This window comes from Hemiscyllium ocellatum, chromosome 4 (assembly GCF_020745735.1).
Source record: "Hemiscyllium ocellatum isolate sHemOce1 chromosome 4, sHemOce1.pat.X.cur, whole genome shotgun sequence".
Classification (NCBI taxonomy): Eukaryota; Metazoa; Chordata; class Chondrichthyes; order Orectolobiformes; family Hemiscylliidae; genus Hemiscyllium; species Hemiscyllium ocellatum.
Window position 1 is genome coordinate 112272752 of NC_083404.1, and position 23311 is coordinate 112296062.

Genomic DNA, 23311 nt, shown 5'->3' on the forward strand with positions numbered 1-23311 from the left:
AAAAAAAGCAAATCTAATGGTGACATTATGAATCCTCGCAAAAATGCTTGTTTACTAATGTTCTTTTACTGAAGGAAACCTGACCCATAGCAATGTGTAAACACTCTTGACTGTTCCCTGAGTCATAGAGATGTACAAGCCACTCCATTCAAGGAAAATTAGGGATAGCAATAAATGTTGGCCCAGCCTGCAGCGTGTATATTCTATGAACAAATTTCGAAAAGAACAAATGGGTTATGTGGCATTGAATTGAGTGGATTGCTATGAGATTGCTAAATAGACCATAATTTACTCATACTAACTCAGATATTATCAACTCATAGTCCTTACATGGGTAAGGTTAAAATCTGGCTGAGTTTCATGGATTGATGAACATTTAAGATTTGCAGATGGTGTACCAGCAGACCACACATTTCGATAAATACTAATTTAAGTGAGACAATAGTTGCTCATGGGTTCCTTGATCATAGTGAAATATGAAAACCAGACTGCCAAACATCAAGTGATAATCTAAACCTTTTGAAAGGTACAATAAAAAAACCCTACATATACAGTTACTAGAAAAGACTATTATAAGATATTTGCAGGATTGTGGTGTTCTTGTTCCTCCTCCAAATTTGAGGATTGCAGTGCTATTGTTTAATTCCTTGTCTTGTTCCACTTGCATTTAGTTAAATTGACAACATGATTTAAACCGAAGACCTTCCAGATCTGCATGACTTGATGCTACAATAGTTAACCTACTCAAGCTGCAAGCTTCTGCCAAACATCGCAAATGAGGTTATGAACTTGCTATAAGGCATTAACAAAAGCGCAGCCTAGATTATAAAACTGTGATACTGCTAGTTGCTTGACTATAGTGATTCACAAATTAGGATACGTGAATCCTAGTGTTATCTGTTGTGACTTCAGAGGTGATCTGCAAAATGAAATGGAAGTGCTGATTGAGCACTTAAATGAATGAGCACCAGCCAGAAGTCAACATGCAAGTTGGGACTTGATTGCAGCGTGACCTGCTTCCTCACCCAGAAGGGAAATGCCCAAGGCTATACTGTAGAGAAAAGTATATTTTCTATCCTTGCTAAATCCTCTGAGCCATTGGGTAAGGTGCTCTTAGTTCAACTGACTACTTCTACCATAGGGTACCTCCATCTGTAACTCAATAATATTTACCTTAAAAAATGAATATAGAAATTAGGAGCAGGAGTAGGCCACTCTGCTCCTTTAGCATGCTCCACCAAACAGGGAAAGACTTCAGAGGTCTGAAGAACAAAGTGATGTGTGATCTAATGCAGGAGTCACATGCAATGGATAAGGCTAATGGGATGCCATTCTTTAATACAATTGGAATTAGACACATAAAGATGTTATGCTTTGATTATATAGGGTGTTGGTGAGCCAAATACTTGTGTAGTTTGGTCTCTTTTAAAGAAAGAAAATAAATGCATTGGAGGCAGTTCAGAGAAGGTTGCTGGACTGATACCTGGAATGTGAGAGTTCTCTTGGGTGACTTGACTGGACAGGCTAGGAATGTTTCCATCAAAGTAGAGTAAGGAATCACTTAATTTAATTGAGTGATTTAAGATTTTGAAAGGTTTTGATAAGCTGGGCATGCAATGATATTTCCCCTTGTGGGTGAGTTCAGACTGGAAGGTATGCCTTTTAAATTAGAGGTCTCTCTTTTAGGACAGTTGAGCAGCCTTTTCTATGAAAATGTCGTGATTTTAGAACACTCTGCCCTAAAATGGCAGGGTCGTTGAATATTTTTTATGGAGGCAGTAAGATTTTTGTTAGGCAAGTGAATAAGGTTATCAGGGCATAAATGGGAATGTGAAATTCAGATCGCAAACAGTTCAGTCCTGATTTTCTTGAATGGTGGAACATGTTTGCAAGGTCAAATGACCACCTTTTATAGTCCTGTATTTTATATATTCATGTTGTCTCTAATTTCTTCCATCTCTGAGGGCCTGTAGTTTCTTGCTTTGTCTCCCTCCCTTCTTAAACAGAGATTACTATTTTCCATTCTAATTAAGCATTTCCTAAATTGAGAGAATTTAGAAAAAGTAACACCAATGTATAAACTATCCCAGCTGTTTCTTTTAAGCTCCTAGGGTGAATCTTAGCAGAACCCATTGACTTGTCTGCTCCAGTTCCAACAATATTCTGATCACTGCTTCCCTAGTGATTCTAATTTTCTTGAGTTCCTCCCTCCCTTCTATTTATTGATTCTGTAGTGTTACTTATTTCTTCTTAGTGAAATCCGATGCAAAATATTGGTTCAATTCATCTGACATCTTATTGTTTTCTATTAATTCCACAGTCTCAGGTATATACCAGTTCATTCTGTTTACTTGTTTAAAATACAGTTCAGGTATTCTTTGCGTGTCTAAAAATCGGAAAGACCTAACAAGTGAAGGTCTTTTTCAAATGTGGACCCGAACAGACCTGTAGACGCACTGACTTCAGGAGGTTTGGCAAAGAACTTCACTTGGCTGAATTGGGCCTAAAAGCAAAGTGTTTTCCCATTGGCCTGAACTCTGGAGTCTGCAGATCCGTTTGGGCCAAGCAAAGATGTTTTTACCAAAGGACTCAAATGGACTGATGGGGGACTATATCTGAGAAAACATTCTTCATCTGAAAGACTGTTGGTCCTGAGATTTTCAAAGTGATCTTGACCTTTTATACCTATAGAAATCTTTACTTTTGTTCTATATTTCCAGCTAGCTTAGTCCCATACACTCATTTTTCCATCATTAATTTTTTTGTTGTTAGTGTTTTTTTTAATATCATGTTCAACCTTCTGACCTGCCACCTTTAAATTTGGTTTTGATTTAAACTTTTTAGCTAACCCCAGATTGTAAGATCTGTCCTTGGAACTTAGTGTAAAGTTTCTATTCTGTGCGTTCTGAAATATCCCTTAAATGTCTGCCACTGCATTTCTAGTAATGCATCTCTTGACCTAATTTGCCAGTTCACTCTGTCTGCTTCTGCTTTCGTGCCCTTTATTGAAGTTTAAAATACAAGTCTTCGGCACACTTTACTCTCCCTCAAATTGTGTAAATTTCAAATGAATTGTGGTCACTGGTACACTGCTTATTCTGACATCACCAGTCCTATTTCATTGCACATAACAAGTCTATTATAAACTGCTCTCTGATTGACGCTTGGACATCTTGCTGTTTAAAAAAAAAAGCACATTTAAATTCATTTGTCCAAATTTATCGCCCAAATTTGGGAGAAAAATATCTATTCTGACCATATTGTTGTATTTCAGGTGGACTTTTCACTTGCCTTTTTATTGAACTTCACTAAAGTCTAGGGAGTGACAGGTATTTTCTGCAAAGTGGAGTGCAGGATTAAATTGACTTGTGTGTTACTAATTCTGAATTATGATGAAATAGTGATGATCACATTGTCTTTCTACTTTAAAGTTATTTACAGCATTGAAGGTGGCTATTCAGTTTATCAAGTCCATGCTGGTTTACAGAATAGCCCAGTGAGTACTACAGCTGTGCCTGAAAATGTCAGCCATGGCTCAGTTGGCATTCTCCCTTCCGGGTCAGTGGGTTGTGGGTTCAAGCCACAGTTTAGAATCGAGTCCATATCTACATTTTGCACTATTAGGGTTGTGACAGTGAGGTGAGATGAGATGGTAAAATTGAAATTCTGTCTGTTGCCTCAACTGGGCACAAAATATTCCATGGGATGTTTGAAAAAGAGTTCTGTGTTTTGACCAACGTCTAATCCTCAGCCATATTAATTAGGGAAATTTATTTGGCCATACATCTCATTGTCCACAGCAATGGTGTATAATTAGTTCTCCACATTTCCTGAATTATAATCATGACGCAATTCAGGAATATTTTGGTATTGTGTGTAAACAGTTTGTGACACCCTGAATTTGTGAGAGGCGCCCGAAAATGTTCTTTATTTCTTTCATTGACTCATATTTGTACATTTGTACAACATTTACAATTCCAGAGTGATGTACTTTTTGTATTTCTTTCTGACAGGTGTTCAAGAATCTAAAATTATTCATGGAGAATAAGGATCCGACAGATGACCTGTTTGACAGATTGAATGTATGTTGTATTTGGATGTATTTACATTAGTGAGGTTGACAAATATGCAATTTCATCATCCCTTAATATTGCTAAAGTAATGTATTTTCTTTTAGACCTCGGATTTGAATAAACACCTTCAGGAGTTGATGGAAGGGCTCACTGCCAAAGTGTTTCGAACATACAATGCCTCCATCACATTGCAAGAACAATTGGCTGAATTGACTGATCGTAAGTGAATAGCTATCCTATCAGTGAACGTTTTTGTTTACAAGGGTTGGTATTGCTCTCACCTCTTCAGTCAGGATGTTCTGGTTTTAAATTCAGTTCCATGGCTTCAGCCCAAAAATCAAGAAGACAATCCAGTGCTGGGGCAGTGCTGCATTGTTGGAGTGCCATCTCTCAGGTGGGACTTTAAAGTGAGTCTCATTTGACTGCTCTGATGGGTGTAACAGATGTCATGGCATCTCTTCAAAGAAGGTCAAGAGAATTATCCCCAGTAAATCTATACTTAAAACATTTTTGGCCAAATGATCAGATCTCTTGAGACCAGATTTGTAACTGGAGATGCACACAGGAACTTTTTAAGAGGTCCTGACACGATATATGCAAATTGCCCAGGAAGTTATCTATGACCCTCTAAGTGCCTCAGAGTCTGAGCTGGAATCAAAGACTTCAGAGAAACCTGCAATACTTAACTGGGTTGTCACCTATGTAATATCACAAAGGTCAAAACCTAGTCTTTAACACCTGGACTGCAAACCTGATCTAAACATCTGACCTGTGTGCCTGCCTAACCTGACCTGCTTCTCTCTTTCACTAATGTTAAAACTGGAGCTTTAAGCTTACCATGTGGCAGCAAGTGCAGCACAAAATGATGTGTTAGTTCTTCCCCTAGCTCCTCTCTGATAGAGTTCCACAATGGACATTTCTGTGAAAATCATGCTCACAAGAATCTTGTGTAGCAAATCATTGAATTTATAAGCACAACAATTCAGTGGTCATTGTCACTGCTCAAAAGATCCATGCCTGCATTTTCTAACACTACACTGGAGCAGAAAATGTGTGCTTCTGACATCACCATGCTGCCACCCCATTTGCTGCACCACTTACAAACCTCCCTTGCTGTGCCCATTCACTCTGAAAGGTCAAAGGTTTGGGTGGGACAATGAGTGGCAGACAGACAGGGCACTAACTAAGGCAGTGAGATTTGGAGTGGGGCAACAATTGGAAGTCATCCAAAATATTGTTCTGTCACTGGCAGTGACGTGACCACCACTGAAACCTGCAGTGTCAACAAACATGACCTGTTCTAAAAGCAAGTGAACATTTTTGGCATGCAGTTCTGTGTTAATGTCCACAGAGGGAGTGAGTTCTCTTTAAAATTGTCATATAAAAAATAAAATCCTTAGGCCCAGTGTTCCTTTTCCAAAGCTTTCATTTGCTCCTAATTATTCACTCTGGGTGTGATAGACCTGTGAGAACTCTATGGAGAAGTGTTTTATAGTCCCATGTCTTATTGTAATGCTTGAGTGCTAAGGTTTTGGCTGATATTCAGTGAAGTACTGAATGACTGCTACACTCTGAAGCCCTACCTTTTGAGTGAAACATTGAACCGAGCCTCAGTTCTTTCAGGTGATGTAAAGGAACTACCTCAATAAAGAGCAGGGAACTTGCCTCCGGTGTTGTGGCTTCTATTGATCCTTTAATTAACATCACAAAGAAAGTTCTGGTTATTAGTACATTGCAAAATTAAAGCAATGAAATGAGAAGCGCTTTATACCCCAAGTGTAGTGTAAATCTGGAACATTTTTTTCCTCTCACCAAAAGACTAGATGCTGTAAACAATTCAAGCTCTCCAGACAGATAATAGATTTTTGTTGGACTAATGCATCAGGCAAGATCAAAGTTGGATAGGTGAAATTGAGACCCAATTCAACCATGATGAAATTGAATACTCAAATGACTGAATAACCCATGATTTTTAACAACATGGCAGAGCTATGTGACAGCTGTTCTTTTCCAAAATATTACCTGAAATATTTAATTTGCAGCTTTACAATGATGCAATTAATTGACCAGTGATGTTGCTTGCTTGCTTGCTTTTTCAGCTGAAGAAAGTATCGCAGAAAAAATCCTGTCTTACAATCGAGCCAACAGAGCAGTGGCCATTCTTTGCAACCACCAGAGGACACCCCCGAAAACGTATGAGAAATCCATGAAAAATATTCAGGCCAAGGTAAGTTTCTGAAATAAAATAACAAAAAATCATGTTTGTCATTGTTGTAGATAGGGCCAGCTAAATACGTCCAGGACATTAGTACAGCATCATTCATTTTTCTTGGATTTTGTGCAACTTCTCACCATATCTTAATTCCTCAAAACTTTCAAGATTATAGAATCTTTACAGTATGGAATCAGGGTAATCAGGTCATCGAATCGCACACCAACCCTTTAAAGAGCATCCACCCAGAGCCACCTCCGTATACTATCCCTTTTACCCGCATTTCACGTGGCTAATCCACCTAGCATGCACTTGCTAGACACTATGATTTATTATGGCCAATCCACCTAACCTGAACATCTTTGGATTGTGGGAGGAAACTAAAGCATCTGGAGGAAACCCACACAGACTCTGGGAGAATATTCAAACTCCACACAGACAGTCACCCAAGAATGGGATGGAATCGAGGTCCCTGGCACTGAGACAGCCGAGCTAACCATTGAACTACCATGCTGCTCAATATATTTGAATCCCATTTCTATTGTCTAGTTGAAAGATTCCATTACTTCCACAATTATTTTTTACTTCTGGAAACATTTCACTGAACTTCTCTACAAGTTTTTAACTTATTGGTTTGTTAATTTTTATTCGAAGTCTCCACTATAGTGAACAACCCATTATCCTTAGTTTTTAAAATATCAATTAGGCAATCCAAAGTTTGTGAGAAGATTTGTAGCTTGAGTGCTCATTGTTGTGGTTCTGTTCATCGAGCTGGGAATTTGTGTTGCAAACGTTTCGTCCCCTGTCTGGGTGACATCCTCAGTGCTTGGGAACCTCCTGTGAAGCGCTTCTGTGATGTTTCCTCCGGCATTTATAGTGGTTTGTCTCTGCTGCTTCCGGTTGTCAGTTCCAGCTGTCCGCTGCAGTGGCCGGTATATTGGGTAATCTCTTAAACTAAATAGGATGCTTTTGAATCACTTTAAGATACTGTGCCATAACTTTGGAGCCACTTACAGTTTACTTACCACTAGCTACAATCCTTAGCAGACTTGTTCCTTCATTTTTTTGACATGGTATCATGGGTTATAAACTCTGCATTTTTAAATGAATGAATTCTTCAACATTCTGTGACAAAATAGCGAATAAGTTTTCCTGCAGTAATTGAGAGTTTCTAAGATAGCTCTGCCACAGATTGTAGCTAGCATGCTGTGGTATTTGTAACTCCTCATGTAGCTATAATTGTTTTGAAATAAATATTTAAAAATCCACACAAGTAGTACTGAATGAATGTTAAATTACTTAAAACATTAGTTATTAGCAGAGTATTTCCAAAGCCTGTCTTGCAATACTAATGACAATTAATACAGTATATGGTAGCATACCTACGTCCGAGTCTGGAGACCCAGATTCAAGACTTACCTGTTCGAAAGGTGTGTCACACCATCTCTGAACAGGTGATTACAAAATATCTAGAAGATAGAGATTCAGCACCATCTATAGCTGTAATGTGGAACTGTAGTAGAGTTCTCTTCCAGCTTCAGCATTGGCATTAGCAGTGGATACCATAATCTATCTCAGTGCCACTTAGCTAGAATTCTGAGGCATACTATTTTCCAGTGCATTTAATGAGGACTTACTGAAGATTTACTCAATTTAATTGATGTCTGTTTCGGCTCACACTTGGGAAATGTTCAGTGTGTGAGTAGCTATAGATAAACCTTGCTCTGGAAGAAGAAAGGGAGACTCCCTGTCTGACAGATGAACACACACATTATTAATAGGAATGGTGGTCTCTAAATGGAACAATAACATTTTTTTTAAAAAGTAGTTCATACTATCCTATTCATAGATTGAAGCAAAAAAGGAACAACTTGCAGTGGCAAAGAAAGATCTAAAAAATGCCAAGGTGGATCATAAAGTTAAAAAAGATGAAAAATCAAAACAGTGAGTATTTCTTGAACATGCTCTCTCAAATTAATTAAATAACCACTTATTAAAGCAATGGCCTCCAACGGATGGAATAAAATGTGTTAATCTCTGTTTTGTAGTTTAACTGGCAGAAAGTAATTGTCTATTTTTAGATATTCACTTAATCTGATTTAAAGTTTTACACTGTTTTTAGTTGGTTAAATATGTAATATGGAGCTGGCCCTCAACAGTTGTCTTCCCTGGCACAAAATCCTCTTCTCCGTTTTGGCATTTTCAGTTGTTGTCACAAGATAGTTCTAAATTTCCATTGCCCTTTCCATAAGAGAATGTTTCCTGTCATTACCCTGAATGTCCTGGCTCTGTTTCTAATATTATACTCCATTGTCTGGATTCCTTCACATTTTGAGTGAAAACTATCAAAGCAAAACACAAATGGATGCCAGCCATGTTTTTTATTTTATTCACTGGATGAGGACGTCACTGGTTAGGTCAGTATTTATTACACATCCCTGATGGTCCAGAGGGAAGTTTGAGAATCAACCACAGTGCTGTGGGTTTGAAGTCTCATGTAAGCCAGACCAGATAAGGATGGCAAATGTCCTTCTTTAAATGACATTAGTGAACCTGATTGGTTTTTCTGACAATTAATAATGGATTCATAGTCATCGTTAGACTCTGCCATGACAGGATTCAAACCTGACAAAGCTGAGCCTCTGGATTAGGAATCCAGTGATAATACCACTAGGCCGTCACCTATCCTTGTGTGGCACAGTAATGACGAGGAGATGAAGTTATGAATTGTATCCTAGCCTCAGTTAAGAAAGTAAATGTATTGCGATGGAGGTGATAAAACAGAGGTGAAGGTTTAGCTGAAAGAGAGAGAGCTTAAGTTTGCTATTATTTCTTTAAAAAAAGGGATGATTTGCTTGTGCTGTTGAGCCAAGGAGGCTAGGAATAAAAGTAACACTTGTTTAACATGTCCTGTTTTAAAATGACTCAAATGAATCTTCTTTAAACAGAATGGTAGAGAAGAAGAAAAAACTTTTACAGAGGATAGAAGAACAACTAATGAAATTGGAAGTTCAAGCAACTGACAGAGAGGAGAACAAGCAGATTGCATTGGGCACTTCCAAACTCAACTATCTTGATCCCAGAATCACTGTTGCTTGGTCAGTAAGAACTAGCCAGCTTTTGACATGCAGTACTATCTGAAACTTGGTTGTGTGTTAGATTGATGTAATTAGATGTCCTGCATAATCTAAACTAGAAGAAATTAAGTTACTCAGGCACGATACTTGTGTGTCAAGCAGTTAGCTATAGAGACAAACTTTATATTTTTCATTCTTTTCTTTATCTTCCAAACATCAGAACTTGAGTCCTGATCTTTCATGTTACCTGGACGGGAATTTAACTAAACCAATTAGCTCTTATTCCATTATTAAATATTTGTATTGTCTTTCCTGATTTATGAAATTATTGTAGAATTGCTGGATAAATGCAATGTGCATATCCCTTTACATTTCTTGTCTTTGAAGGTGCAAGAAATGGCATGTTCCTATTGAGAAGATCTACAACAAGACACAGCGAGAGAAATTTGCCTGGGCCATTGATATGACTGATGAAAATTTTGAATTCTAAAGAAAAAGTGCTTATTGAAAAATAAGTGCGCAGTATCTCAGGGAGTGGAAAAAAAATCTGTACTTGAACACTGTTCATTGAATTTGTTTCTTTCAATATGTTAAAATGTTTTTTTTTCAGTGGCTTTGTTGCACAGTTGATGGAAAATGTTAATTTGAAAAAATTAAGATGAAAGTTTTGAAATATGTAAAGCTTAATGAAAGTAAAAGTTTTGGCTTAACAGTGCTGTATTGCAGCATGCTTTGATAAGTGCATATTGGGAAGTGATGAGTCTCTTAAGAGAAAGCATGCAATTAAATGGTGCCTTAGTGCATCTTGCTATTATCTAAAAGACGTTCATGTTAACCTGCAAGTTCCCTCTATACATTTGTTTTGGAAGTTGCGGGCAGTTTGTTTTAAATGCATGACCCTTGTTTTGTGTAGTTATGGCCATGTGCAAATGGTAACTTAAAGGGGCTGACCTTAGTGTGGTCTGAATTGGAATGTAAGACTTTGTGAAGCTCCAAAGAGATGATGGTTACATGAAAAGTACACAACCATTGCAATTGTGTATGAATATTGCACAACATAAAGCAGAATGTAGTATCTCAGTCTAGCTCAAGCTATTCTAGAGTAAAGCATAGAATAAAACAAAAACAATTGAATGGAAATCGTACCCTGAAAGAAAGTTAGAAAACTCAAGCATCTAGCCCTCCTGTTTGTAGATTAGTATAGTCTAGGATTGGGGTCAAGCAATCCCTATATTTTTAGGCCTAAAAAGAAAACCAAGGGAAGCAAATTAATTGTATATTATGATCTAAAAATATTATGCTTATATATGGCATTATATATATAATGTGTAATAAAGTCACTTAAAACAAGAAGAAACGTTGCTTGAAAATATCTGAGGAAATTACTTTTTTAAAGAAATCATGTACTCAAAGTCTTACCCTATGCTGGACTGGAAGAAATAATGAGTTTAAAGACCAACTGGAAAGGCGACGGTCAAAAAACAATATTGAAAGTCTCTCCTCACACTAAATCTAGTTTCAAGAATAGGATTTTCTAGTAAATGTATTCTTCTTCCCAACACCATCTAAGTATCAAATAAATCTGAAGAACTAAGTGCTGGAAAAATACCAGACCCACACAAAAAAAACCAGCAAGCAGCTAAACAAATCTCAGACCTTGACCTCTTAACCTTCTCATCATGGTCACAATACCATATAAGCAAAAAGGGAATATTTACAATCTGTTCTCTTTTGTAATTTGTGTCCCTTATTTGAATTTACTTTTACTAACTTGTAATGTGGTAGTGTAATATTTGCTTACACGACAAATGTTCCACCTTTGAATTAATAAAAAAAAATCCAATACGGAGCCTCCAAGAAATAGTTGTGTGGAGAGTTTGTTAGGTGTGATTTTACCAACCTTGCTTTAAGAGAATCATGTGTATTCTGTCCAGCATACCACAAATGAGCTCAGTTTACCCAAGGAGGATGAAACCGGATTTTGGGTCCTGGGTCCATTGCAGACAATTAACGAAGGGCAATGAGATGTAGTATCTATTAATTGAGCTATCAAAGTCTGTTCTGGAAGACTTGAAAGGGCAGACCAGCTACAAATAAGTTCAGAATGTTTCATTCTGCTTCAACCAAATGTTTTCAACATTTCACCACAAATATTAAAATAATGCAGATTAATGATCATCGGATAATTTGGATGAGGAAATCCATTCGATTCATCTTAATTCATTCGGGACTGGATGCTATATTCGAGATGTCATCTGGAAAGAGTATGAAAAAGTTTGATTACTATCTTCTCTGACAATTGTTTTGACTATATAGTTCAACATCCAATTTGTGACTTCTGCATTGGTTTATTTATTATATATCCTAAAACAAAGATCTGTATTATACTTGTTTATTTCAATGTTCACAGAATAAGTGTGCTCTTTTTTGGTATACTTGCATTTAATTGCACTCACTTTCCTGGTTACTTAATTTTAATTCAATTAATTCTGTACCAAACTTACTTGCTTTCTGCCTTTGCATTGAGTTCTGAATCTGAATTTATGTAAATTAAAATCTTCAATAGCACTGTGCAAGTCCTTTTTAAAAACCTATTAATAAAGGCCTCATGAATCTTGAGCAAATCCCTTCTTAAGCCTAGATGTTCAGTGTAATATTCCATATATTACAAGAATATATTTCAAAGATTATTTCATTGGGATGTTCTGAGATTGTCATAGGTGGTGTTCAAGTTCAAGTCTTTGTGTAAATATCTATTCTCTCTTTTACCTTGGTTCATAATTCTTGTCTTTGCCTTTCTGCTATTTTTTTTCCAGCTTGGCTTGTTTATTTCCTGTTCTCTTAGCAGAAGTAGGGTAGAATTTTTTTAAAACATTTATGGTCCAGTCAAAATCTTGGGAGAGGGAAAGAATTAATGCAGAGATTTTATGAAGCCCACAAAATGAGAAATGTGTGTGTTAAGACTGCCTTAGGTGGGAAGTAAAATATTGACTTTTCCAACCGAGCTTTGAGGTGTTGAGGTAAAGTTAGCAGCTTGTCGAGGACTCCTCAGACCAGTGGCAGGTTGACACATCATATGTTTTCTTGCTATGAATACTCATTGAGTGTAAAACGTTTAAGTCCTACCATCCAGATAAGTCAGTAATTGAGGAGAGGACATGAGAATATTGTTATCTCTGGATAATATGTCATAGTGTAGTGTGCACCAGCTGCATCAGTGGTTTTCTTTGTTGAAATCTCTGGCACAAGGCAGGGGTACAATAAAATTGTAGCTTGCAGGGATGCTCGGAATTGGGAAGGATAAACAAGTGGTGCAATGGCATTGGAGAATTGCAGAGTAAAAGAGAGATCTAAATGAATGTGATTAAAAGGTGATTTTGGAGGGTATGGAGGAATGAAGTGGATCTTGTGTCCTGGGTATGGTAAGAACAGTTAGTTCAGGTAAGGAAATAAGGTACCAATAGCTGTGTCTACGTGTGGGTCTATCTCAGGCTATTTATTGGTAAAGTCCTTTGTAAGTTTTAACATTACCTACAATGTTTTAATTAACTCTGTTCAGTTATTTTGAGTAATGTCCTGTACAATGTTGGCTCAGCCTGCAAGTTCAGTCATGTCCTAAGAAGGCATATACAACACTGTACAAGAACATTCAGTAAAGCAGGGCCAAGTATTTGTTTCTCACCTCAGTGGTCATTAATGTATGCAGTCAAGAGCAAAGAAAATTACAGCATAGGAACAGGCCCTTCGGCCCTCCAAGCCTGCGCTGATTCAGATTCACAATGTAAAACTGTTGCCTATTTTCCAAAGATCTGTACTCCTCTGCTCCCTGCTCACTCATATATCTGTCTAGATACATCTTAAGTGATGCTACCATGCCCACCTCTACCACCTCCACTGGAAATGTGTTCCAGGCACCCACCACCCTCTGTTTAAAGAACTTTCCACTCCTATTTCCCCTAAACTTTTTTGCCTCTCTCCTTGAACTTGTGACGCCTAGTAATTGAGTTCCCCCACTCTTTGGGGGGGGGGGGGGGGGTGGTGGGTGGAGTTTCTTGCTATCCACCCTGTCTATACCCCTCATTATTTTGTAGACCTCAATCAGATTCCCTCCACTCCAACCTCCAATTTTCTAATGAAAATAATCCTAATCTACTGAACGTCTCTTCATATGTAGCATCCTCCATACCAGGCAACATCCTGGTGAACCTCCTGTACACCCTCTCCAAAGCATCCAGCATCCACATTCTTCTGGTAATGTGGCAACCAGTCTGTACCTATTTTTCCAAATGTGGCCAAACCAAAGTTCTATACAACAGTGATGTGATCTGCCAACTCTTGTACTCAACACCCTGTCTGATGAAGGAAAGCATGTCATGTGCCTTCTTGACCACCCCATCGACCTGCGATGTCACCAATATTGCTCTATGGAGAAAATAATCTATAGATTTATGATTCACAGAGAAACTGTTAATACTCATTACCATATAGATGTCTTTTTTAAGAAGTATCCCAAGCTCTAGCCCCTCCTGTAAAGAGAACCTTCATTGCAGCATCCACCTTAAGTTTTCTCAGGATCTTATGTTTCAATAAGGTAAAGTCTCATTCTTCAAATCACTTAATTGATATAAGCTGAGCCTGCCAATTTTTTCCTCATACACCAACCCCTTTATCTCAGGAACCAGTTTTACTAGCCTTTTCTGTATTGCTTGTAATGTAACTATCTTTGTTTTAAAATAAGGAAACTGAAAATATACAGTCTTACAAAACTGGAGCAGACCTTTTTTGTGATTCATAGACAAGACCATTCAGATCTCCCTGCATTTAAGAAATATGTTGTTTTCTATTCCTCCCAAAGTGGACAACTTCCAGTATTATACTGTAACTGCAAAAGTTTTGTCCACTGGCTTAACCTATTTCAACACCTTTGCCGATTCTCTATATTCTCATCAAAACTGAGCAACATCTTTTTTTCATCAGTAAATTTAGGAAGTACATTTTAGGGTCCCGCTACACAAGTTAATTTTAAGTACAGATTGTAAATAAATGAGAAGCCACCAGTCATCCTCATGTCACTTAATTTGTTACATCTTACTAACTGGAAAATGTCCCATTTATTCCAACTTATTGTTTTCCTGTTAAATTACCTATCCAAACCAGTATGTTACATCTTGTATCTGTGATATTCTGTAGTCAACTGTGTTATGGCATCTTGTCAACTGTCCTTTGGAATTCCAAGTACACCATATCAACAGGTTTATCCATTTTGTTTGGTATTTCCTTAATGGTCTGTAATAATTTAAACTAGAATTTTCTTAAAGGTTTGTAATGTAAGTTATCAAAGGGATTAATTAAATATTGATGCCCGGTTTACTCCTTGAAGTCTGCTTTCTAACTTTTCTATTTGGCATAGTAAGTTCTGATTTCAGGACCACATCCACCTTTCTCCCAAAGTCCTAAGTACAAATGTGGAACATAAATCCTGGCTGCTAACCCTTCTCCAGAAGAACGTGTTTTAGCCACTCTAACATATATTTGATCTTAGCACCAGGGAGGAAATGCCTGTCTGTTCCCCTTACTATTACAATCCTCCTGTTTTCTTCCTCTCCTGCAGTACACTTCAGTTCGCTCACATTACCAAAAACATGGTTCTGACTGCAGTCCCTTAAGAAACCTGTGCCCTCAGCTTCCAAAATAGAGAACCTTTGTCAGCAGGACCTTAGCAGATTCCTGCAAAATCTGCTTGTTTCCCTTGGACTGTCTGATGGTCACCCCATTCTCTTCCTCCTTCTATGCTCTTAATCTGAAATCTGAACATGTCCTCCATGTAATTCTCAGCCTCATGGATATACAAGAGTGCTCCCAGCCACCCAAGCTCTGAAACTCAGAGCTTAAGTTTCTACAGGAGATGAAAGCACTTCTTGCATTATGTATATCTAGGACACTGGTCAGATCTATGACTTCATAGATATTGCAGGCCACATATTCCATCCAACTAACTTGTATTGCGATGCCTTCAACTTAAACTTCATGTTACCTGCGTACTTAGTCTTTAACTTGGTTCCTTTAACGTTATGAAGGAGGTAAAAACAATGACTGCAGATACTGGAAACCAGATTCTGGATTAGTGGTGTTGGAAGAGCACAGCAGTCAGGCAGCATCCAAGGAGCAGCAATATCACGTTTCGGGCAAAAGCCCTTCGTCAGGAAAGTCTACTTCCCAACCCAACTTTGCTAACATATTCCTATATTATTTGGCCTTGACATTCACATTCTCAGTTAATGCTTTCCTTTTTTGTAAAAAAAAATTTCTAATCATGAACTAACCAAACAATACATTACAGTAATGTCATTGGTTTTTTTTTTGTTCCCCCTAATTGGATGTTCTCCCAAAGCTGTAGCTGTTAAACCTATTACTCTCATTGCAGTGTTGAAGTTGAAGGTGAGTTTGAGATGATACAGTGAAAATTGTCTCTTGGGCTTACAAAGAGAAACCTTTCATAAAACTCAATTAAGTTAATACTTGGCCAAAATATTCTAAGATTCAGCTGCTGGTTCCAGTTCAGGATGGCTTGAAACTTGAAGAACTAACTTTCTGGTTGTGGGACAAATATACGAATGTTTGTGTACCACCACCTCTAGTAAGTTTTTTTTTTAATTGTCCACCATTTTTCGCAACTAGATGTGGCAGGACTGCAGAGCTTATACCTGATCCATTAGTTGTCAAATCATTTAAGTGTAAGTGATGACTGCAGATGTTGGAGATTAGTGTCCAAATGTGTTGTGCTGGAAAAACACAGCCAGTCAGGCAGCTTCTGAGGAACAGGGGAGTTAATATTTCGAGCATAAGCTCTTCATGAGGAATGCTAAAGAGCTTATGTTCGAAATGTTGACTCTCCTGCTGCTTGGATGCTGCCTGATTGGCTGTGCGTTTCCAGCACCACACATTTTGACTGTCGAATCACTTAGCCTTGTTGATTTCATACCAATTCCACTGTTTGGCACGGAAGTAGTCCTTTCTCTGGGGAAAACAAAGTATATCTTTCAAAGGTTAATACCTTATTTTTCAGTGTGCCTGGTTTTTCTTGTGGTTTGCCCTTCTGCACTGTTCCTTGGGCAAAGATTGATCTCCTGGATTTAAGGCAATGGGGTTATAGACTGGTTGAACACAGGTTTTGCTACTGCTGATGATTCACAGCACCTCATGAATGCCCAATCTTGCATTCCTAGGTCTGTTGGAAGTCTATTCTATTTAGCACAGTGATAGTGCTACACAACACAATGGAAGCTATCCTCAGTAGGGAGACTGGACTTCAACTCTGCAAGGACTAACTTTTAATTACAGAGTTTTATTGAAATCAAATTTGACATGTCCCTTGCTACAAACAGAACTCATGTCACAATAAACACTTGCCTAGTGCCTTGGATTACTAATCTAATGATATTACCACTGTGCCACTATTTCTGCTGAGAGAACAAGATGAGATGAGATCATTAATTAATTCTGTCTTACTCTATATGACCAGGATACCTCAGAGCCAGGTGCATTATTGTGCATATTGGTACAGCTGAAGAAGGCTCTCTACTTTATCGGGATGTATGTTTACTGGCAGATGTTGAAATTTGGAGCTAGAAAAGTGCTGAAGCAGAAAGAGTGACTCCACACAGGCCAAATATTGCTGTTAGTAGACTTAAGAGCTGAAAATGTGTTGCTGGAAAAACGCAGCAGGTCAGGCAGCATCCAAGGAGCAGGGGAATCTACATTTCGGGCATGAGCCCTTCTTCAGGAATCACCCTCACCCTAACCTCCTTCCACCTATCGAATTTCCAACGCCCCTCCCCAAGTGCCTCCTCCCTACCTTTTATCTTAGCCTGCTTGGCACACTTTCCCTGCGAATCTTGTTAGTAGACTTCAGGCAATTAGAGCTCAGGTAAATTCCAAGAGAGCAGTGGCTTTGTGCCGTGGAAAGAGTTAGGGCTACAAAAAAATTCTATGCATGGGTATTTCAGTTCTGGGTGAAAATGCGAAGCAGGTGTACAGGCAGCACGTTTGCTTGATTCGGGTGAGAATAGCTGAAAACTCAGAGGCATCCTACTTTGTTAAAAATGGAAGCTTGTCAGGAATTAAAAAACTTTGGACTCTTGGGGAATTCAGGTTCAAATCCCAAGGAATGAACAGTGTGTGAAGCATCCAGGTTCGATTTCAGTGTTGGACAACTGGCTGCGTGGAGTTTGCACATTCTCCACTGTCTGTGTGGGTTTCTTCCGGGTGCTCCAGTTTCCTCCCACAATCCAAAGATGTGCAAGTTAGGTGAATTGGCCATGGTAAATTGTCCATTGTGTTCAGGGATGTGTAGGTTAGATGCATTAGTCAGGGGTAAATATAGGATAATAGTGTAAGGGAATGGATCTGTGTGGGTTACTCTTTGGAGGGTCAGTGTGGACTTGTTCGACCAAAGGCCCTAACTCCAAACTGTAGGGATTCTATTCTATTCAGTCCAAGTCAGCCAGGCTTTGTGTGAACTCCAAGACTAGATCTGCAAAAGTGAAGAATTGGAATCCCCTGCAAAGAAGACAGAATCTTACTGAGAAACAAGAAGAGAAATTGCTGGAACCATCTGTGGAGAGAAAGCAGTGTTAACCTTTTGGATCCAATGACCCTTCTTCAGAACTGATTGTTGCCAGGAAAAGGTTGGCATATTTGCTAAATGTAGGGTGAACGAGGGGTCAGGAGTAAATGATTGGTGAAGATGGAGCTCGGAGAGAGAGAAAACAGTTGGGCAGATAAAGAAGTGAGTAAGCATTAGCCTGGGAGGATAAGTAGCTGCTAATGGCGGCCATTAGTGGCTGACTATGGGTTATTTGTAGTAGCAACCTATGTGATGACAAGGCCTGGGATAAGGGGATTGGGGTAAGGACATAGGAGAATGTACTCAGGCCTTAAAATTGTTGAACTCAATATTGAGTTCCCCAAGTGGAAAACATGATACTGTTCTTCCAGCTTGCATTGAGCTTCACTGGGCACTGAAATAAGCCTGAGACAGTGATGTTAACCAGGAAACAGAATGGTGTGTTGAAGTGGCAAGCAACTCGATGATCAGGGTCATTTTTTGAGGACAGAACCTGGGTGTTATGCAAAGCAGTCACTTAGTCTGTGTTTGGGCTGTCCAATATAGAGGAAACCAAGTTGTGAACAGTGATTGCAATAGACTAGATTGAGTGAAGTGCAGGTAAAGCACTGCCTCATCTGGAGGTTGTGTTTGGGCCCTTGCTTACTGAAGAGGGATGAAATAAACAGGAATGTGTTACACTTTCTGTGATTTCATGGTAAGATGCTTTGGGGGTAAGGGGGCCTGTTGGAAGTGAAGGAGGAATGGACCACAGTGTCCTGAAGGAAATGGTCCTTGTGGAAAGCTCACAGGAGAGAGTGGAATGTGTCTGGTAGTGGACTTCCTGCTGGAGGGAGTGGAAATGATAGCTAATGATCCTTTGGATGTGGATGCTGGTGGGATGGTAGGTGAGGATGAGAGGGACCCTATCATGGTGTAGATGGGAAAACTGGGTGACAGCCAAAGAATGGGAGATGAGTTGGACATGGTTGAGGGCCCTTTCAACCATTATGGTGGGGAATCCTCGATTGAGGAAGAAAGTAAATATCTTGGAGATCCCTCATCGAAGTTAGCATCATCGCAACACGTGACAGAGACAGAGGAACTGGAAGAATAGAATAGAGTCTTTACAGGAAATGGTGTGAGGATGTATAATCAAGGTACATGTAGGAGTCATTGGGTTTGGAATGGATATTAGTGGTGTGAAGAGGTGTATTTTGCCCTCATTTTCTTTTATGAAGAAAGTTTGAGATAGAGATGCCAAGTAGTCTGCTCAAAGCCAATAAAGTAAACAGCTAGTGAGGCCTTGGGTTTTATTTTATGTTGGAACAATAGAGGCAGCCTGCGTGGGTGGGGTCACGCTTCCACAGGAGTTTTAGTTTTAGATTTCTGCAGTTGCTGACGTTTTGAAGTCGGATGTGGAAATTCTTATTCCTTTCTCTGTTACAGCTAAAACTTGGGATTCCATTCCTGCTGCTCGAACTGCACATGAAACAATCTATTTTATTGAATTTGCCTTGCCAAGTATGTATTTATGGGATGTTACTATATTGGAACAGTTAATTAGTAGTATTCAATATATATAATTTTGTTAGGCATTTAAGTAGAATTACCATTAAGCCAATTCTTTTACTTTTATTTTGACTGTATTTTAACTGGTAATGAAAAAATAAAGTGTGTTTTGCTGAAAGTCTTGCAGCTTGACCAATCGAGTTGCAAATAAAATGCAATGTCTTACATTCAGGTCAGACTATATTTTCAGTATTTTATGCAGTTTTGGACCTCATATCTCAGGAAGGACGTACTGGCCTTGGAGTGTGTTCAGAGGACATTCACGAGAGTGGTCCCAGGAATGAAAAGTTTAACATATGAGGAATGTTTGAGGACTTTTGGGTTTATACTCAATATGAGTTTAATATGATGAAGGAAGATCTAATTAAATATACTGGATCGATTAGATGTTGGGAAGATGTTTCCATTGGTAGGAGAGACTAGGACCCAAGGACACAGCCTGAGAGTAAAGGGAAGACCCTTTAGGAAGGAGACAAGGAGAAATCTCTTCAGCCAGAGAGTGGTGAATCTCTGAAATTCATTGCCACAGAAGGCCGTTGAGGTCAAGTCATTGAGTATATTTAAGACAGAGATATTTAGCTTCTTGAGTATCAAGGGTTACGGAGAGAAGCTGGAGAATGGGGTTGAGAAACTTATCAGCCATGATTGAATAGCAGAGCAGACACGATGGGCTGAATAGTCTAATATCTGCTCCTATGTCTTATGGTCTTAAGTTAGGTCTAGGCTATCAATATATTTTGAGGGGGTTCGGTCTGGTTCAAAACATATCCCCAGGAATGGAAACAGATGTCAAGCAAAGGAAGGGCGCAGTCAGAAATGAACCAGATGAAGGAGAAATCACGGTGGAATCTGGAAGCAAAACAGATAAACTTTTTGATTTCTGGTCAGTCACTGGACCTGAAATGTTAACCCTGCTTTCTCTCCACAGATGCTGTCAGACCTGCTAGTTTTCTTTTCAGCAATTTCTCTTTTTGTTTCTGATTTCCAGCATTCACAATTCTTTGGGTTTTTTTTTAGTTTTAATGAGATTTGGTGACTCATTATGTCACTAACATCTGGTTGGGATCTATTCTGACTGCATCAACCATTTGAAGTGCAGTTTGTAAGGTGTCTGACTGCAGTTTGCCTGTTAATGTATATGAATCCTGAATGCCCGAGTCTAAGTTGTATATTTAGTGTCTTTGGCTTAGAATCAATGTTACCTGCTCATTATATTTATTTAGGTAATATTGGTTGTGTTGTACTAGTTTGTATAAGAATTTTTTTTAAATGCTGTTTTAATTCAATAGTGGAATCCTCCAATTGTTTCCTTACCCTTGGTTCTTCTTGGCATTCTACTTAAATGATAATGATCTATCAATCCAGATCCTAACAAAGACCCAGTTTGATGAATATTCTCATAAATGGGAGCATGGCAAATCTTATCTCTGCATTGGCTAGTGTGTTTACTATTTATTTCCAATTGTGCTATTAATCTGTCCATCTTGTTACAAAGTCTGCATCCGTTCAAATCAAGAAGCTTTAATCCTGTCATTTTATCATTTTTCTCCCTGCCGCCCCTGTTTGCTGATGTTACTTTTGTTTGCATAATCAACCACTTCCTGTCACATTTTTCTTATCCAAGTGATTCCTCTGCACTGTTGCTTGGTCTTTCTCACTTATTTTCTAAATAACCCCTCACTTGAACTCTCCTCCACTTTTTAGTTTAAATTTCTCACTCCAGCCTTAGTTATATTTTTTGGAGTCACACTGTAATTTAAATGAAGGCGATCCTGGTTATTTTTGCCAGTATTCCAGAGGGAAAAATGCTTAATGGATACAAAAGAGAGAAAATATAAACAAATAAATGGTAATAGCTGCAACAATTTGGCTTATCAGATTAACCAAACACATGAACACACCCAACAATTCTTTAAAAAGAGATAAAAGAAAAGGTGCAGTCCAGGTGCACATAAAATAACTAAAACCAGTTTAGCAACAGGTTTTTAAAATGTACTTAAGGAAAACAAATAGAGAAGATCCAGTAATGGGGATTTCAGATTCAGATTTAGATTATAAAATAAATCAGATACTTGGCAAAATGCTGGGTTTTCTTCCCATTGGCAAACTTTGTTATAGCCATAGATAAGTAACCACTGAGGTTGAAAAGAGCAGGAGAAAAGCAGTAGATTAAGTAGAATAGTTAGAATTGACTTGAGCATCCCCATCAACAAACATTCAATCTCTCCATCACCTCTCTCAGTCGCAGCATTGCAGAAATTCAGTAAGGCTCCTTAGCCCACTTTCATCCAAACTCACGTGCACTTCTATTGAGAAGGACAAGGGTAACAAAAAATTGGGAATATCATTACCTGCAAGTTCATCTTCAAACCAGTTAACATCCAGACTTGGAAATATATCCCCATTCCTTCAGTATGACTGGGTCAAGATCCTGGAGCTCTCTTCCCTAACAGCATTGTGGGTCTACTTAAACCGAATGAGCTGCAATCATTGAAGAAGACAGCTTACCGCCAACTTCTCAAGAGCAATTAGGGATGAACAATAAAGCCAAGACAGTAACAGCATCCCATGGATCAGTTGAAATAAGTCTTATTTTAAATTGATATGGTACTTAGGGAGTACAGATATAAAGAATAGGTAGAAAGAGGAACAGTGGAAGAGGCAAATAGAGTCATAATCATTGAGATGTACAGCATGGAAACAGACCCTTCAATCCAACACGTCCATGCCAACCAGATATCCCAACCCAATCTAGTCCCACCTGCCAGCACCCGGCCCATATCCCTTCAAACCCTTCCTATTCATATACCCATCCAAATGCCTCTTAAATGTTGCAATTGTACCAGCCTCAACCACTTCCTCTGGCAGCTCATTCCATACCTGTACCACCCTCTGTGTGAAAAAGTTGCCCCTTAGGTCTCTTTTATATCTTTCCCCTCTCACCCTAAACCAATGCCCTCTAGTTCTGGACTCCCTGACCCCAGGGAAAAGTCTTTGCCTATTTACCATGCCCATCCCCCTCATAATTTTGTAAACCTCTATAAGGTCACCCCTCAGCCTCCGACGCTCCAGGGAAAACAGACCCAGCCTGTTCAGCCTCTCCCTATAGTTCAAATCCTCCAACTCTGGAAAATTCCTTGTAAATCTTTTCTGAACCCTTTCAAGTTTCACAACATCTTTCCAATAGTAAGGAGAACAGAATTGCAAGCAATATTCCTACAATGGCCTAACCAATGTCTTGTACAGCCACAACATGACCTCCCATCTCCTGTACTCAATACTCTGACCAATAAAAGAAAGCATACCAAATGCCTTCTTCACTATCCTATCTACCTGTGACTCTACTTTCAAGGAGCTATGAACCTGCACTTCAAGGTCTCCTTGTTCAGCAATACTCCCTAGGACCTTACCATTAAGTGTACAAGTCCTGCTAAGATTTTCTTTCCCAAAATGTAGCACCTCACATTTATCTGAATTAAACTCCATCTGCCACTTCTCAGTCCATTGGCCCATCTGGTCAAGATCCTGTTGTAATCTGAGATAATCCTCTTCACTGTCCACTGCACCTCCAATTTTGGTGTCATCTGCAAACTTACTAACTGTACCTCTTATGCTCGCATCCAAATCGTTTATGTAAATGACAAAAAGTAGAGGACCCAGCACCGATCCTTGTGGCACTCCACTGGTCACAGGCCTCCAGTCTGAAAAACAACCCTCCACCAACACCCTCTGTCTTCTACCTTTGAACCAGTTCTGTATCCAAATGGCTAGT

General features: G+C 38.8%; 1 protein-coding gene across 3 annotated transcripts in view; it reads left to right on the top strand.

Moving 5' to 3' along the window:
- LOC132815070 (DNA topoisomerase 1-like) overlaps positions 1-11673 on the top strand; it is a 46315-nt gene extending 34642 nt beyond the window's left edge. The window contains exons 8-13 of one of the 3 annotated variants that reach the window (XM_060823770.1): positions 4014-4082; positions 4178-4292; positions 6173-6300; positions 8135-8229; positions 9234-9383; positions 9750-11671. In XM_060823770.1, coding sequence (XP_060679753.1) covers positions 4014-4082; positions 4178-4292; positions 6173-6300; positions 8135-8229; positions 9234-9383; positions 9750-9852 — 660 coding nt within the window. In that variant the 3' untranslated portion in view covers positions 9853-11671. Of the gene's footprint in view, positions 1-4013; positions 4083-4177; positions 4293-6172; positions 6301-8134; positions 8230-9233; positions 9384-9749 lie in introns of all 3 variants that reach the window. The other 2 variants (XM_060823769.1, XM_060823771.1) reach the window with 2 other exon arrangements.
- Positions 11674-23311: the final 11638 nt, after the last annotated feature.